The 18,592-nt window shown below is 41.2% G+C and overlaps 2 protein-coding genes across 2 annotated transcripts in view; one reads left to right on the forward strand and one right to left on the reverse strand.

The window, feature by feature from the left end:
- Positions 1-855: 855 nt before the first annotated feature.
- On the forward strand, positions 856-7,264 carry CRYBA1 (crystallin beta A1). Its single transcript, XM_006740900.3, has 6 exons — positions 856-975; positions 2,417-2,481; positions 3,814-3,932; positions 5,154-5,295; positions 6,053-6,195; positions 7,047-7,264. Exons 1-6 carry the CDS (start codon positions 945-947, stop codon positions 7,192-7,194), a joined length of 648 nt encoding a protein of 215 aa, XP_006740963.1. The 5' UTR covers positions 856-944; the 3' UTR covers positions 7,195-7,264.
- A 1,565-nt stretch (positions 7,265-8,829) lies between these two features.
- Positions 8,830-18,592, reverse strand: part of NUFIP2 (nuclear FMR1 interacting protein 2) — a 32,379-nt gene continuing 22,616 nt past the window's right edge. The window contains exon 4 of the mRNA XM_006740901.3: positions 8,830-17,387. Coding sequence (XP_006740964.2) covers positions 17,335-17,387 — 53 coding nt within the window. The 3' untranslated portion in view covers positions 8,830-17,334. The remainder of the gene's footprint in view (positions 17,388-18,592) is intronic.

Here is an 18,592-nt window from a genome sequence, read left to right on the forward strand (position 1 = left end):
CTAGCCAGGAGAGCTGGGAACCGAACCCATGTTTGCCTGCCTCAAAGCTCTCCTCACCCTTGCTTCTCATAGTAGCTGTGATAATTGAGCAACACCTCGGGGCTCCTGGGGAAGCCCATGATTCCCCTGCACTCCTCTCCCCAAATGCCCTGAACCTCCAGGGAGAAATCATCGGAGCCTTTAGGGTACTAAAGGCAGAGCACCTTGGGAACTGTGGGATTTCCAAGGTCCTGAAACCATATAGTAACAATCCCAAAAGATTCACTGGCCCCAAATTTTAAAATAAAACTGCAAAATTAAAATGAATATTTGATACAATAGCCACAGAGAGATTCATGTCCACTAGTCAACCATTATTGAATTCAACTCTTACAGATTTCTCTTTTTTTCATTTAAATTCAATTAATTAACATATAATGTATTATTTGTTTCAGGGATACAGGTCTGTGATTCACCAGTCTTATCAGATTTCTATATAAATATACTATAATAAAGATTCCTGAGAATACAGTGAACCTTTTTTTTTTGGTCCAAATAAAGTTCAGAATTTTTACAGCCCTTTCACATTTTTTCAGAGCAAAAATGTCTATCGTGGATGGGAAATGTTGGCCGTGACGTGGGGTCCGAGGAAGGTCCCAGGGCAGCATGAGGAACTTGGAGAAGGGTAAGGGACCAGCACTCACACAGAGACCCGTCCTCACCTCGCAGCTGTTCCTGAGATCAAGACCACGGCCGCCAAGGTCTGCAGCCCCCAGCCTCGCCCTTTGGATTTCTGTTTCTCCAGTTTAAACAAAAGCCTGAGGGATGCCTGCCCAGCAGGCTGAGCCACCAAAGCTCTGGGGATCAGGGAGAACAAAAGCCGAGGGAAAGCAGAGTGCTGACAGGGCCTGAGGCCCTCAGCCGCAGGGCTATAAAGAGCAGGGCCGCAGAGGAAGTGGCACCAGATGGAGACCCAGACTGTGCAGCAGGAGCTGGGTGAGTAAAGCCCTGCAGGGTGCCCTGGCCCTTCCATTCCTCCCCCTACAGACACACGCCCAGGAAGGGGGCCCGGTTTTTCTCCGAGCCTCCTGGCCTGGCTGGAGAAGAGTGGGGAACTCTGGGGGAAGGCAGCCTTCTCTTGCCGCCCCAAGAAGAGTCATTTATATGGCAGTGAGCCCTGGCCTCGCCATCAGGGCTGGGAGGGTGCCTGGGGCTCCAGGAAATGAGCAGGCTCCCAGGGCATAGGGAGAAGGTCGGGGGGAAGAGGGGGGTCAGAGGTGCAGAATGGAAAGATGTTTCGCAGAGTTTACAAATGCATCAGCCCCTGGGCCTGATACCAGCCAGAGAGAAGGGCTACAAATAGGCTGTTTTGAGCCTGTCTTCTTCCCTCCTTCCCTCCCTCCTATCCTTCCTTCCTTTACCCTTTTCTGTCTACCTAACCTCTGTGAGCCTCAGCATCCTCACCTATAAAATAGAGAGGATGACACCACTACCCTCATAGGCTTGGTGTCAAGATTAAATGTATTAATGCGTATCAAGCATCTCGAACAGGGCCTGGCGTAGAGTGAGCCATTGTTAGCGATCATCACCCCACTTTTCTTTTTTTTTTTAAAGATTTTTTAAAATTTATTTATTTGACAGAGAGATAGCACAAGTAGGCAGAGCGGTAGGCAGAGGGAAAGGGAGAAGCAGGTTCTCTGCTGAGCAGGGAGCCCAATGCAGGGCTCGATCCCAGGACCCTGGGATCATGACCTGAGCCGAAGGCAGACGCTTAACCGACTGAGCCACCCGGGCGCCCCCACCCCACTTTTCTTGCTCACTTTCCTTCGGTAATTCTTTTTCAATGCCACCCATCCCCCACCCCCACCCCGAACGGCCTGGACTTGGGCCCAGCACGGCCCACACCCCTCAGTCAGGAGACCCAGGCCCTGCCACTGAGGGGTCCACCCGGGACACCTTCGATGGACAGACAGATTGGTACTCTGACGAGTGCTGGGAACCGGGAGAGAATGGCGGCGGAGTGGCGCGTGCGGCCGGTCGCCAGTTGGCATGAGGCTGGGGGGAGCCAGGGGGAGGGGACCCCACGCCGGTGGGTTGGATGGTCGCCAAGGGCTTTACACTGGGGTAGGCCAGACGGAGCCAGTGCTGCCGCCCACAGGGGGCACCTGGAGACAGGCAAGGGGGCGACGGCCACATAAATCAAGAGGTCGCACGGCCTGGGCGGCCCGTCACCTGCATTGTCACTTTGAATCCTCCCGGTAACTGCGCGTAGAAGCTCTGTCTCCGGGAAACAACAGAGGCTCAGCCAGCGAGCCGCCCAGCCGGGGCCCCAGCAAAGTCTATCTACTGGACTCGAAGCCCCCTTTGCTTCCTCCTGTGCTGTCACCTCATCCTCCACCCCGGAGGCCATGTCACTGATGGGTGTCTTGTCTTCCAGAAACCCTTCCAACCACCAAGATGGCTCAAACCAACCCCATGCCGGGGTCCGTGGGGCCATGGAAGGTAAGCTCACTCCCATCATGCGGAATACTGAGCAGTCCCACTGGGCAGGGCATGAGACGCGGCCACAGTGCAGGCCCCGGGCCTGTGCTTTTCCATGGGACAATGACCCACGGATAATATACCAGTTTTAGGGGAAGAGTCGACCCAACTTCCAGATGTTGTCTCAGGAAGGAGCTTTCAGAATGCACCATTCTGACAGAAGGATGACCCTGGAAGCCCGTGATGGGTGGAAGATGATACCTAATTTTCTAGGTCACCTCTCCTCCACACTACTAAAATCATCTTTTTTTAAAAAAGATTTTATTTATTTATTTGAGAGAGAGAGAGAGCAAGAGCAGGGGGTGTGGCAGAGGGAGAAACAGACTCCCCACTGAGCAGGGAGCCCAACGCGGGGCTCGATCCCAGGACCCTGGCATCATGACCTGAGCCGAAGGCAGACGCTTACCAACTGAGCCACCCAGGTGCCCCTAAAATCATCTTAAAACAGAGCAGCCCAGGGGCACCTGGCTGGCTCAGTAGGTGGAGCCATGCACCTCTTGATCTCGGGGTTGTGGATTGGAGCCCCACGTTGGGTGTAGAGATTACTTGAAAATAAAATAATAACAAAAAGAATAAAAAAAATAGAGCAGCCCAGAGTGGAATATGCTGCCGTGGAGAAACGAGTCCAGAAATGAAGACAGATTTGCCACCAGATCCCAGACCAGGTCTCCTGACTCCCAACATGAGGTTGATGGTACCCATTGCCTGAAGTGGCCGATCCTCAGCTTTTCGCTGTTTTCCTCAACACCCCTACCCTCTTCACTGGGTCAACTCTGAGGACAGTTCACAGCTTTGGGTGTTTGTCCTCCAGCCAGGTTCAAGAGCCAAGTTCTAGTTTAAGGTATGAAAGGGGTTTATCACAATTCTCCATTTACACTGTGCGTTTCTGTAGTGGATGTGGCTGGAGAAGATAAGAAATAATCCACAGGAAGGCCTGGGAGTCCCAGAGTCTGGGCCTCTGGGCCACACTTACATAGGAAGTATGGTGGAAGAAGAGTCCACAAGTCCTTGGTCTGTCCACTGGGCCCGGTGTTGTTCCTGGCAAACCATTCCTATCATAAACCCATCCCCACACTTCATCCCTAGCCTAGGCATGTAAACACCACCAACCAGTGGTATTAATCCAAGCCCCTTCCTATCCTGTCTATACCGGAAGAGACCCTACCAGACATCCTGGGCTATAGCTAGTGATGAAAAACACAGGGTCGGACAAAAGTTAAGCTCTTGACCTGGGCCTCTGTTCTTCCTGATGTACCACGTTCTAACTCTGTTTCCCCATTCAATTCCATTCAGATAACCATCTACGACCAGGAGAATTTCCAGGGCAAGAGGATGGAGTTCACCAGCTCCTGCCCAAATGTCTCTGAGCGCAGTTTTGATAATGTCCGGTCTCTTAAGGTGGAATGTGGCGCGTGAGTATGGACCTCAGCAGAAACCCAGGGCCCTTATTTGTGGTCTCTGTAGACATGCGGCCATAAAGATGGGGATCAGGGAAGAAAGATGTCCCCCCAGATTCTAATCCGTTCTGGGAGAGACCTCCATATGGAAGTAATCTCAAAAGAAATCACTATATGTGTAATTTAGTAACTCAAAGCTAGAAGGAACATGAGGTTCCTAGGGCTTAGTATTCGCTTTGGGTGGGGGAGGCTTTAAAGAAATGTAGACCATGGGGAGGGGCAGTGACAGTCATCAGATCTGGGGCCTCTAGAGCCCACATGCTGCTACCTAGGATTCTCTCAGAATAGCCACAGGACCCTTTAGTTTGTCTTGCCTACAGAAAATAGAGGAAACCTTCAAGCTGCAACCTCTTTCCCGCTAACTCCCTAATTTCTCTGTGTAAAAAGAGTCTCAACCCCAGGACCTAAGAGCCATATTAGGTCCCAGTTAGTCTTTGAGGAGTTTCTTGTTGATGATTGATTTCTTTGACGAGTTGGACTCTTGTTTTGTTTTCTGACTCTTTGGCAGGATAGTTGAGACCTTTACCATCAGCCTGAAAACACAAGGAAAGGACTCTCCTTTGGCCTAAGCAAAACGGGCTTTGCACTTGGAGAAGCTTCCACAAGTTGTGGGCCACCAAATTGAGCTAACCCTTTAAAGGGAGTAAAATACTTTAAGGTGTCATTGGAAACTGAGACTTGGCTGTGAAAAGTTGATCTGAGGTGTTTTAATAAATAAGGAATAGGTGTGTAACAGCAGGAGTAAGAACCCACAAAGTTAAAAGGAAACAAGAGACTAGTAACCCATCAGCTGCCGGTTTGCTTCCTTAGGAAGAAGCCAGTAGGTTTGGCTGGAGCCAGAGCGATAGTCAGTCACTAGATCCTGAACCTGGAGCTCCAAGTAGAGAATAACGGAACTTGGAGAGAAAGGAAATATAATTTTAGACTGACTTTGCTCATACACATTGCTCAGGTCAGTGAAGCAGACCCTTTCAGCGGATAATCCCAAAACAAATATTACATTTACAAACCTATTAATGTAGCTGCCAGCTCATTCCCCACCTCTTGTGACATGGCTCTATTGGAATTGGCTTGATATTTTACCGGACTTTTAACATGTAAAACAAAAGATGCCTTCTCCCTGAGGCCACATAGGCTCTGAACCCATGAACAAACGCCACTACTTGTCTTTGGCAGCTGGGTTGGCTATGAACATACCAGCTTCTGCGGGCAACAGTTTATCCTGGAGAGAGGAGAATACCCTCGCTGGGACGCCTGGAGCGGGAGTAATGCCTACCACATTGAGCGCCTCATGTCCTTCCGCCCCATCTGTTCAGCTGTGAGTCCCTGCATTTTTCACTTCCGTGCGTGTGAGGGGGTGGGGCAAGAGAGGGTGCATATGGCCTGACACTTAGTGCTACTTCTCATCAGTTATGCTGAAATGCAGCAGGAAGGACAAAAGTAAAAAAAGAGAAAAGAAAAACACTGGTCCCTCTGTTTCTAAATCTGCCATTTGGTTTTTCCCTAGTAGAAGGTATTTTCATTGAGCTAAAAGAGTGGCAGGAAGTGGATACTCAAGAGCCCACATCTTCAAAAGTGCAGTAGGATAACTAGTGAGAGCTAGTTTTGCCTGTTTTTGTACTTCATACGGGTTAGTCTCTGCCTTAATGCTTGCATAGTATTCATATCCCCTAGTGGACTTTAGGTTATTTCCAACACCGTACACACACACATACACACAGGCTTGCTTTTTCTAGTAATTTGTGATCTTTTCTCACATTAGTCAATATTAATCCCTTGGTTAGCTGTGTGTTGCAAGTATTTTTTCCCGCTCTTATATTTTCTTCGTCGATCTTTTGTTGTCCCATAGTTCCATCAGTTATTTGTACATTTTAAATGTTATGGTTATTACATTGGACTGGACAGGATTGAGTAGTTCTTACCTCCATATTGCCTGAAATATTTTTACATTCAATGATCATGTACTTCCTTCTGTAAACCAGAAGTGTCTTGAATTTGAAAAATATGCTAATTAAAGAATTAAGACAGCCATTAACAGTGGTACCAAATAATTTAAAAAATTTTCTGGATTACAGAATCATAAGGAGTCTAAGATTACCATCTTTGAGAAGGAAAACTTCATTGGACGCCAGTGGGAGATCTGTGATGACTACCCCTCCTTGCAAGCCATGGGTTGGTTCAACAACGAAGTTGGTTCCATGAAGATACAATGTGGGGCGTAAGTGCAAAAACAGGGTTGGGGCACTTTTCAAAGTAACTCTTGCAAATGTAGACCTTGTGAACATTAATACATCAATGGTTACATCTTATCAGATTTCATACATTAGTATATTGATTTGGCTGGCACATTCTAGTTATTAATTTTCAAATTTCAAGTTGTTGGTACCAACTATCACTTAAGGTCAGTTTTTTCCCCTCTCAAATATTTCTCTGTGGAATTACGTTGACTACTCTTTTACCTTTTTTAAAAAGATTCATTTATTTGAGAGAGAGAATGCATGTGCATTAGCAGGGGGCGGGGCAGAGGGAGAGGGAGAGAAGCAGATTCCCTACTGAGCATGTTGCTCCATCTCACGACCCTGAGATCATGACCTGAGCTAAAATCAAGAGTAAGACACTTAACCAACTGATCCACCCAGGCACCCTCTTTTAAAAGTTTTTTCATGGGGCGCCTGGGTGGCTCAGTTGTTAAGTGTCTGCCTTTGGCTCAGGTCATAATCTCAGGGTCCTGGGATCGAGCCCCACATCGGGCTCCCTGCTCAGCCAGAAGCCTGCTTCTCCCTCTCCCACTCCCCCTGCTTGTGTTCCTTCTCTCGCTGTGTCTCTGTCAAATAAATAAAATCTTAAAAAAAAAAGGTTTCTTCATAATCAAGATTAATTTTCAACTAGCTGTAGCCATACTAGCTGTAGCCATATTATGCTCACAGAGCCTGGCATTTAGGATGGCTGTTGTTTTCTAAGCCTAAAAGCATTCTGTACCGATTGTGTTTAGGAAAGAGGCTCAGGTTTTAGGGTACTGACCACGTTCCTGACTGGTTTTAATAATCTACTGTGCTTTGGATTTTCTAGCTGGGTCTGCTACCAGTATCCTGGATACCGTGGTTATCAATATATCTTGGAATGTGACCATCATGGAGGAGACTATAAACACTGGAGAGAGTGGGGTTCTCACGCCCAGACTTCCCAGATTCAATCAATTCGCCGTATCCAACAGTAGTGGATTAAAAGCTCCAAGTAAGAGAAACCTTGCTAAGCAATCTAGAATGAGTTTTATGTTAGCTGCTGAAATCCACAATAAATGTCATTAAAAAAAAAAACAACTGTGTAGACTGAATTAACTACCATACTTCTTTTTTTCAAAGATTTGAGTGTGCACGTGCAGTGGGGGAGGGGCAGGAGGAAAGAGAAACTTAAGCAGACTTAAAGCTGAGTGCAGGGGCGCCTGGGTGGCTCAGTCGTTAAGCGTCTGCCTTCGGCTCAGGTCATGATCCCAGGGTCCTGGGATTGAGCCCCGCATCGGGCTCCCTGCTCTGCGGGAAGCCTGCTTCTCCCCCTCCCACTCCCCCTGCTTGTGTTCCCTCTCTCGCTGTGTCTCTGTCAAATAAATAAATAAATAAAATCATAAAAAAAAAAAAAAAGCTGAGTGCAAAGCCCAACTCAGGGCTCCATCTCAAAACTCTGAGATCAGGGCCCTGAGATCACAACCTGAGCGGAAACAGAGGCTTAACTGCGCCACTAGGTGCCTCTTTAAGTAGGCTCCACACCCAGGCCCAACGTGGGGCTTGAACAAGTCCTGAGCCAAGAGTCAGACGATTAACCAAATGAGCCACCCAGGCATCCCACCATACTTTTATATAAATCACATCTATAGGGCTGAGAATTTTTTTTAAGATTTTATTTTTTGGCAGAGAGACAGCAAGAGAAGGAACACAAGCAGGGGGAGTGGGATAGGGAGAAGCAGGCCTCCCGCTGAGCAGGGAGCCCAATGAGGGGCTCAATCCCTGGACCCTGGGATCATGACCTGAGCCAAAAGCAGAAGCTTAACAACTGAGCTACCCAGGTGCCCCAAGGGGCTGAGAATTTTTAAAGACAAACCAATAAAACCCCAAATTCCCTTTTGTATCCTTACAAGTCACTCACCAGGCCAAGGACAATTACTCCCTAACTCAAAGAACATAAAAGCATATGAAATGTATCAATCTAGTGTTTTTACATCTCTTCCCCTCATTCCTTACTCTAATATGTTGATGTTAGCATTGATTTTCTTCAACTTGTGACAAATCATACACAAACTTAGGAAGTGTCTCAAATATGCATTGCCACAGGGGCGCCTGGGTGGGTTGCCTTCGGCTAAGGTGGTGATCCCAGGGTCCTGGAATCGAGCCCCACATCGGGCTCCTGGCTCAGTGGGGAGCCTGCTTCTCCCTCTGCCTCTCCCCCTGCTCATGCTAGCTCTGTGTCTCAAATGAATAAATAAAATCTTTAAAAAAAATATGCATTGCCATGGATTTCTACATAAAGTTACAAATAAATCCAGAATCTTGGCAACTTATTCTAGTTGCTTAATTGCTTAGCTCAGTTTTGGCTTATTTTAATTGGAAGAACATAAGGTTCAGTGTGCATGCAAAAAAGTAGGATAGCTATTCTCACAGATCATTTTTAAATATGCCAATTCTAAGCACTTTGATAACCTGTATGATCTGTCTTAAAGCAATGACATATGACCCATGGTACACTTAAGACTTAATTTGTACATTTGACCCTTTGAAAAAATATCATTATGTCACAATCATAGATTTCAGATTTTTAAAAAACTTAAAAAGCACACAAAAGATAACACAAACACCTCAGAAACTTTAAAATTTTTTATTCAACAATGTACACTTATTGTCTCTTAATTTGATCTACAAATTTCTCAAGGTTTTTTTTCCTGATAAAATAAGTAAATCTGGGTATGGATGTAGAGTGTTTGTAATTTATATTTTTGAAACACTGAACATGGAGTAAGACATCAATAAAGGAAGATCATCATGTAACTGACACTTCCTCAGAATCCATGACATCAGAAACAGCTATGGCAAATACTTAAGCAATTAGCAAAAGGGTAAATTTCTGGCCACTGTTCTTTTACCTAGAAAAGGCCTATCTTTTTGCCTGGGCAAAACAAACACACAAAAAAAATCTTAATTGGGAGAGGGAAGGAAAAACATCCTCCAACATAATTGTAGTCCACTAATTATCCTTTCCCGAAGATCAAGAAGAGGTAACTCAGCTCCTAAGTGCTGATGCACACAAGACAGAAATTACTTTGCTCCTTCATTCAACATGTTCTAAGACTGAACATAAGTGAACTGACAGATGCTGAGGAGTAGTCACAGTCATCTAAGATGATGCTGCACTCCCGCATTTCTGCCTTTTAAGGCCAGGCATGATGGGCTACCTTTCCAATCTTGACTATAAGATTTAGTTTTTGACTGTCACTTTCAGAAGGAAGGGTTTTGCTGTTTTCAAAGTCAACAACATACATCAAGGGCACACTTGATGACAGAGAGTAACCCTCTTCTAAACGTAGGAAAAAACTTAACAATCAGAAAGATTTCTTTTATATCTAGGAGCATGGGGAAAATACCATTAATAATATCTTCTACTTAAACTTATTTAGCCTCTTCTATAAAAGTTCTAAGGAGGTTAAAAAACAATCTTTTAAAAGATGATTTGACAAACCTGGCCAGTACATCTACACAATCGTTTAAAGTACACATATATGTGAAGTAAAGCTACTTAGTACATGCAGACTGCAGCAATTTAACCAAATTCGCCCAGTTTCTAAACTTTATTCTAATCAGCTTGGGCAATTTTTAAAAGATACACATTATCTTTAAAACAACCTGTGCTTTATCTTTAAACAGCTGAATGATCCTAATCTCAAGTCATTCATTCAGTAAAACCAAACATACACTAAAGCAATAAAGGGAAAAAGGTTATCCTACCTTTAAACCAGGCTTAAGACACAGAATCGTCACAGAACTCCATGTGGTAAAGGTCCTTCCCTCCTATTTGAGTTACCTCCCATTTCTATTTGATCAAATAAACCAACGTTTCCATGAGGAAGAGCATCCAAAAGTTTGTAAAGCTGATAAAACTGCCCTGTGTCAAGAAAAGCCCTTTAGTAGATACAAGTCCAGCTCTCATTTAAAGTTTATTAAAATAGGTGCCAGTTTTCCTCTCTTCTAGTTCTACTGATGAGCTAGACCAGAACTATTACTTTGAGCCATGTTTCTAAAGATGGTAAAGCTAAGAACAGCAAAGTAATAAGGATAGGTCACTTTTGGTAATGACACACAAATTAAACTTTCAAAACATGTGCATAGCTTTATTCATCTACTTAGATCTAACCTTTCCATGGAGCTTCAGCAAAATTCGAGTGTGCAAAATGCATTTCTAAAACGTAATGCAAGCAAAGCTTTTCACATTTACACTGGCAGGAAATACAGAGAAACTAACAAGTCACATTAGGGAGAGTTCAGATTTTTTTTTTTTTTTTTTAATGACAAGAATTGCACAGTTCATTATTTTGAGACAATTGTTGCAGACATAAATACTTAAAATTTTCTAAGCCAAGGTGCTTTAACAATAAAAATTTTTTAAGTTGGGAAGAGCCAGTAACTTGGATCATAGCTCACAAAGAATTCCAAATTAAAGTGGACTCCATTATCTCCCTAGATTTTGCAAACAATGCTTTTTATAACACTTTTTTATAACACTAAAGGAGACCGCAAGCTGAAACTTTTTTCAAAGCACACAAGAAATGGTGTCATCACATTACTTGAAGAAGGTGCTGAGGGGGTAGGGAAAGGGAGTGAAGAATCCTTTTACTATTTCCCACTACAGAACAGCCACTAACAGATTAAGAACAAAAAAAAGAAACAACAAAAAAACTAAATTAAATCACTTCCCCAGTTTATAAAATAGTTCCAGTTTGTGACAAGATCTATAACTTTAAACAGAGAGCACCAGTTGGGCGACAGAATGAGCATTTCATACTGCATAAAAATTAGTGAGGTGGTAAGACCCATCAACTATCTCAGGCATTACTACATGGCCTTTCCAAACTTTTTTTAATATACATGCAAGGCACATTGATATAAAAATAGATCTCTGGCCAACAAACATATTAAATAAGCAAATTAAAATTTTGGCTTGGCAATATTGGCAACATCAAAATATAACCAGATAGCTTTGGACCACGTATCTTTCTCATATTCCTCCACCCCATTTGGTGTTTTCTCCTCCATTATTTTGGGTTCAGTCTCCTTCAAGTTTGGGTATGTGCTTGAGAAAATGACTTTTCCTCTCGTCAAGTAGCATTCTTACTAAAGTTTATCTTTGCTAAGTAAAAATATACTAGAGAAGCAAAATAGTTGTTTTGATTGATTTGATTACATCAAATTTGATTGGCTCCGGATGGCATTATTTCTCCTCTGTATACAAACAAAAAAGTCCCCAGCTTATATAGTAGACAATTGTTTTCTCTCTAAGATAAATCAGCAACAAACCAATGATACTTCCTTTAAACCATTCTTCCCAAATCCTCTTTTCGAGGCAGAGAGGGAATAAGAGAAATAAAATTAAGATTTAAAAGATTTTCAGTAGTAGAAGACATTTTAAGGCCAAAAAGTGTTAATACTAACAATTTTTATTTTCCTAAGTTATTGCCCTTCATAGGCCAATACCATAAATAGTTTATTTGTACTGATTCCCTCCTGAAGAAAATTTAATTCATTCACTTTTGTTAGTGGCGGTGCTACAGCAAGGGTATTCAAAGCAACTTATAAAGGTATGGTATATAGTAATGTAAAAAGTGCATCACATTCTTGATTTTCAGTTTCTCATAGCAGCAGCAGGATTAATCCAAGACAGAAAACAGTTTTATTTTCACTCTAAAAATGCAACAACTCCTAATGAAATGTATTCAAGATTATGAATCCCTCCTCTATAGAGGATAAATGAAATAGACTAATAACAGACAGACAGGGGCAAACTAAAGGCATTCATTCATATTTACATATTAAAACCATTTTTAACACCAAATCTTTACATCTAGCAAAAGAAATGTTTAAGAATAAAAGACATTATTAAAGCAGTATCCATTTTTTGGAGCCTTTGTTTAGCACCTGAGGAAAAAAGGGCATATGGAAAGCTATATAATTTACCTCAAGTTGGTTTCTTGGTCTGTAGAGTAAAATTCTGATATACAACAAAAGTGAAACTGAACTGGAAAATGTCTGTAGCTATTTTAATAAGGCTGTAGAAAAGGGATACTGCATTGGAATATGTTTGTAGCTATTTTAGTAAGGCTGTAGAAAAGGGATACTGCAGTATAAAATGGCTTTAGAACTCTGGACACAAGGAACATATTATGGATAAATAGGAAGTCTGAATCAGCAATCCCAACACATGTGAGTGAGGATAGCTGTTCCATAGGTTTCTTGCCCACAACTGCTATTTGACACTCCCAGTAATGCAAAAGCAACATACCATTCATGCTTCACCGGGTGTTTCTATTATGCAGACAACTTAAAATCCTATTTATTCTTATTGAGTAGCAAAACAGTGTGAAATTTAATTTAAAACTCAGTAAAGCAGTGCACTTGAGGGGAGCCAATGATTTATCATTCTTTAAACCGACCCAGGGTGGTCCTGGCTCTCACGCATCTGTAAAGATTTAAGTGTATTTAAAAAGAACATTTTAAGATACTCAAAGCATAAGCCCATCTTCCTCACCATAAAATCCTGGTGCTCTGTTGATTAATCACATTAATAAAAATAACATCAGTATTAAGAACTAAGGATAACCTACGCATCTGCAAACTTAGAACAACTATTATAGATACTTCTAATCTTGTCCTCTGACCCTCTCCTTTAAACAAATGATCAATACTTTGGGGAGGAAAAGACGAGCAAATCCTACCCTCTTTCAAAATGCAGCAGTTTGGTTATGGGTAGGATTACCAAAGGACACTGCCCAGTCAGAATCTAACTCAACTAGTACATCATCATAACAGACCTGATTATAAAAATTATTGTCCATAATATGTACCTGTCCTACTAGTCTATTTTGCAGTTAGCATAGGTATACAAGGATCATGTGCTGAGGATACGGCCCAGTGGCATAACTATATTCCTAATCCTTGGAAATGGGACTTTCAAACCTATTTCTCTGAAAAAAGCCTTAACAGAATGACTCCCTCCTTATTTACAATTTAAAATCAAAGTCCTCTTGCAGTTTTCCTTGCCTGTGGCCATTGAGTAGGACATAAAATTTCACACTATGGCTTTTTGTGTTTGAAAGTTTTCAGAAGATAAACCATTAGATGCCTCCAATTGGGTTAACAAGACTAACAACCAAGTATGAAACTACCGCTGCTATGTAATGTTTTGTGAAGAAACACATTTTGTATTGTGAACAATACTCATAACTGAGGTTTGCCGTATTTTCCCTAGAAACTGTTATTTGAAAAACCAATGCAGCACTTTTTTTCCTTTATAAAGTTTTTGCAGATTCTCAATGACTAGGTAAGCAGATGATTAAGGAGAACAGCAAAATTCTAAAATGGATATACCTTTCTCCAGCCATTTATTCCAAGAAAAAACAACTGGCATTAACAAATTCCTAATTATTGTCTATCCCCTCCCAGAAAGGAGGAGGCAGGGCTAACTACAGATGCTGTAAATATACTTTATGTGAAAGTTCATTACTAAGAAAGTCAGAGGAAAGCCTATGCAATTAACTTCAGTTCAGCAAAGTGGGGGTGAATAAAGAGAAAGATAAATACACCCTGTCTTTTGTGGGGAAGGGGAATTATTCAAGACATCTACAAGAAGAGTGGTATGTGACACAGAAGCCTACAATCAAGACAGTTTTAAAAAGAAATCTTCACCCTTAATTAGTATCTTCATAGCTATTAAAAAAATAGGTCATGATTTCATTCTTAGTGCCATTTTTCAAATACTACCCTTTTAAAGATTAAAACCACCTGACTTTTATTCTGTGTAATGAAAACAAATGGCACAAAATAAATACAAGTTCATTCTCTGAATACTAATATAATGTCTTACACACAATCATTTACTAATTTTTTCTATCTCCCTCTGTCCCTCACACATACATACACTACACACACACACACACACACACTCACACAAACACACACACACACATCCTTTTTCAGTCTTTATAATGGAGGGATGTTAAAAATCCCCTCTAGACTGTATTTGGTTTATGCTACAGTACTAATACTCTGAGTTGAAGGAAAATTCTTTATACCAAACAATAACACATTGATGTTATTTAAATGTGCTAAATTAATCACAGCTGAAGTTTGTTTAGAAGCTTACACAAAAATAATCAGAAAACAGATCAACTCTTAAGATTTTTTTTAATAAGTGCTCTGTAAGGAATTGTGTGAGGACCTAAGGAGAAAGACTGCGACAAGTAGAGTTAAGTGTTACCAAACAGCACAAAGGAGATTTGTCCCAAGGTCCTGCTTGTACCTAGGCAATTAAGTCCATTAACCCAATGCCCAAAAATACTGACAATTAATATGATGGGGCACTAGGGTTCCCAGAAAGAGACATTCCTAACTATATACCTCTAACCATATAATTAAGGAAATTTCAGTGGAGAAAAATCAAGGTGAAATGTTGCATTGTTTCATTTAGAAGTGAGACTCTCAAAAACCTTTGGACAAACAGATAAGGGATACATTCTCTTTTTTGGCTTCTCTAAACATGGAGGCCTGAGGGCTGTGGAAAGGAAGTAGGAAAGCAACAAGAGATTTCTAAAGACATTTTTTAAGTGTTGCTTCTAAATTAAAAAGCCCAGTGCAGATGGGGACTGTTTTTTTTTAATTTTATTTTATTTTTAAATATATATTCATTCAACCTCTATGTCACAAACCCAGAAAGTTTCTTGTGAGTTGTGAGACAGAAGAGCTTTTAAATTCCAGGCAAGCAAAATGGACGTTTAAAAAAAGAAGGGGGGTGGCAGGGGGAATCTGGCCCTAAGGCGACAAGTGGTTACACAAGGCAATTGAACACACAGCAGAACTTTAAAACCTATAAAACAAACTGGAGTCTTTTTGTCCTTTAATCACCTTATATCTTTTTTTTAAACTTTTTGAAAATTTTTATTTAAAAAAAACACAAAAACACAGACTTCTTTCACTTCAGTATGTGGTATGTTGCATTTTCCAGTTTGTTCAATGCTTTAAAGCTCAAGGATGCCTCTGCTTTCAATTGTACATGGGCCTGAAGCATCCTAGCTTTTGGCAAGCAGGCAGGAGACTCAACAAAAATCAAAATAGGAACAAGGCAGACTAAATGCAGGGCACATCTGTAAACATATTATACATTTGAAAATTACAATATCAGTAAAAGTGATACAGTTTACAGGTGAAATGAAACTATCTGGAACTGGCCTACCACAAGTTTCTGAACCTGGACTGATACAATAAGTTATTATATATATATATTATGTATAAAAAGTTTTGTTTACATCAAGTGGAATTGGCAATCCATGCTTATACTTTTAAAATCTAAGCAGGGCAGAAATCCAGACTAAAGATATTTTCTCTACTCTATGTTGAGTCCAACAGCTTCGTTCACAAACTACTTGTTAAAAGTCTCAAATAATCAACAAAACAAGAAAACTCATCCATACTACAATCGCTCAAAACTGGACATTTCTTAAACAAAGGGTTTGAGCAAAAGTAGGTACCTTCTCCCCCAAACACCCCAGGGGATCCAGTCTACTTTTATTAGAAGACTACACCTCTCTATATAAATGCCCTGCTATTTTAACCTGTATTTGACATACATGGATATACTAATTTCTGTGTGTGTGTGATGTGATGCTATGTCAGGCCAGAGAACTTGTTTTTATGCCACTAACATCACCCAATCTTAAATTGGACCCTTAGTTTCTGCACACACACAAAAAAATTTATTTTAGCATGCTATATACAAGCTGCAGTGCAACAGGATGGCAATGTGATGATAAGACAGGGCTAATGCTCTTCTCTGCCCAAAAGAAAATTTCCAGAATTTCACATTATTTTCCTTAAAAAACCCATTTTGCTCTAGTAATAAAATATATTTATTAAGATATAATTAGAAGCTAATAAGCTCAGAAGTATAGTTTGCATGAAAACACACCTTCTATAGGCAGGGTTTATTACCTCCTCACTGGCTAAAAACATGAAAAGTTTATAGTTTTCATGGAAAATTTTCTTCCCCTTTTAGATATTTCTGAGAAATTAAAAGAGAATTTACAGAAAGGTACAGAAGTTTCTCTTTAGATGTTCAATGAAAAACAAGGAAAACAGCACATTTAGTGTTAGTGACAGAGAGCAAGTCTGGAGCACCTACAGTTGAAAAGCAGAATATATTTTTGCTCCCACTTATACAATTACATTAAAATATGGGCAAAGGAATATTTTTCCATATTAAATATCTAAAGCCAATTGTTTGTTCTGTAACTTTTCCTTAAATGACACTCATGGATTCTTCACTTTGTTAAAGTCCAGTATGTAACCAAACCCAAGTGGACTATGTACCACCAACTATTCCCGAATTATAGAACTTCAATACCCTCCCCTTTTCCCACCCCACAAAAAATAAAAGGAAAAGAAAGAAAATATTTCCCCAACACCCCACAGAGGCTGCTTAACTCCTGGCAAGACATGCAAATCATATTCGCTAAAAAAAAAAAAAAAAATACACCCTTGCAAACTTCAAGGCATTTATCCAGCATTCTCGCAGGGCTCAAAGTATAACCAAAAGATCAAGGGAGGAGTGGGGGAAAATGGTGAATCATTCTGGGTTCCCCGTGATTAGTGTATCACTTTAGTCACAGAACAAGATACAGAGATCTTTTAAGTGGATTTGCCTTTCCAGTGGGTCATTTGTTGCCCAAGTTGATGACAGCAGGAACTTTAGAACCACGCTTGTTAATAAGTCTGTATTCATTAATCACTTGCATTCACACTTAAAAACAAAAACTAACAAAAGAAAAAAGGAGAAAAAAAAAAAACTATTCAGTACCGGAGATTAAATAACCATGTGTAGTCTCTTGAAATAAATTTGATTCCTTAAGAAGTCTAATTACTTTCAGTTGCCTTTTTTTTTTAAATAACTATATATATATATGTATATATATATATTTGTATATATTATCCTGTGATTCTACTTATGGTTCCTCTGCTGCGTTGAAGATCTAGGAGCATAAAAGCCTTGTGTCCCCCATGAACGGTGGCTCTAATGCTGCAGAAAGGTTACAAATAGGCAGTCTGGTCCTTCATTGATCTGGACTATCCATGGCTTCATTGTAAGTGATTATCCTTTTGGGATCTGGAGAGAAGGTTAAAAAATAGATACATAAATAAAAATAAGGTCTGGAATGCCAAAAAGCCCATATTCCAATAACAAATTCCAAATAACCATCATCATTTTAGCTGCCTTTTTTATGAAAACACAATTTAAAGACCACTTCTTTGGGGCACCTTGGTGGCTCAGGTCATGTATCAGGGTTAAGATCGAGCCCTGTTTTGGGCTCCACCTTGGGCTCTGCGCTGGGTGTGGAGACTGCTTAAGATTCTCTCTCTTGGGGGCCTGGGTGGCTCAGCTGGTTAAGCGTCTGCCTTTGGCTCAGGGTCATGATCCCAGGGTCCTGGGATGGAGCCCCACGTCGGGCTCCCTGCTCAGCGAGAGCCTGCTTCTCCCTCCCTCTGCCTCTCCGCCCAGCCTGTGCTCTTGCTCTCTCTCTCAAGTAAATAAAATCTTAAAAAAAAAAAAGAAAAAAGATTCTCTTTCCCCCTCTAAAAAAAAAAATTAATAAAAAAAATAAAGACCACTTCTTTGTATTAACACACACGATCTACTTTTCCACAACCCAATAAATAGTTCGGCATCCCAAAGGATTTCCAGCAACAGTGTCCTCTAGCCAGTGAGGGCTTCAACTCCTACAGATTTAAGAAGGGTTTATGTGTTTCTCCCAATTATAAAAGCTTAAATTGTCAATAATCCAATACTAAAACACTTGGATTTAATTTTTCTTCTCAGTAAAATGAACTCAAAATTTACTTTAACCTGTGGGGGCTGTCTAGTAAGGAACTGTTCAAGGCACATCTAGCACCAAAAACTTCTGGTTAAGTTTGGCAAAACTATCAGTTCAGTCCTAATCATGACTTATTTCTTCCTTCCTCCAAATTTCCCATAGCACCACCAGTCTTTATTCTCAGCAATGTGTATAAGCTAAGATTTGGGTGCTATTCTAAATTCCAATTATGCTCCCCTGTTCTAGAAGGCAATAATTTTATTACATACCATTTCCACCTATCTAAGAATTTTTTTTTTTTTTTTAAAGATTTTTATTTATTTGACAGCGAGAGACACAGCAAGAGAGGGAACACAAGCAGGGGGAGTGGAAGAGGGAGAAGCAGGCTCCCCGCAGAGCAAGGAGCCCGATGCAGGGCTCGATCCCAGGACCCTGGGAACATGACCTGAGCCGAAGGCAGATGCCTAACAACTGAGCCACCCAGGCGCCCCTATCTAAG

This window comes from Leptonychotes weddellii, chromosome 15, assembly GCF_054177405.1.
Source record: "Leptonychotes weddellii isolate Sample4059 chromosome 15, ASM5417740v2, whole genome shotgun sequence".
In the NCBI taxonomy this organism is placed as follows: Eukaryota; Metazoa; Chordata; class Mammalia; order Carnivora; family Phocidae; genus Leptonychotes; species Leptonychotes weddellii.

Excerpts from the sequence above, each read along its gene's own strand:
- CRYBA1 (XM_006740900.3), top strand. The coding sequence starts at position 945 with ATGGAGACCCAGACTGTGCAGCAGGAGCTGG. Across the intron at positions 3,933-5,153 it reads CTTAAGGTGGAATGTGGCGC|CTGGGTTGGCTATGAACATA; the intron begins GTGAGTATGGAC and ends TGTCTTTGGCAG. Across the intron at positions 5,296-6,052 it reads TCCGCCCCATCTGTTCAGCT|AATCATAAGGAGTCTAAGAT; the intron begins GTGAGTCCCTGC and ends TCTGGATTACAG.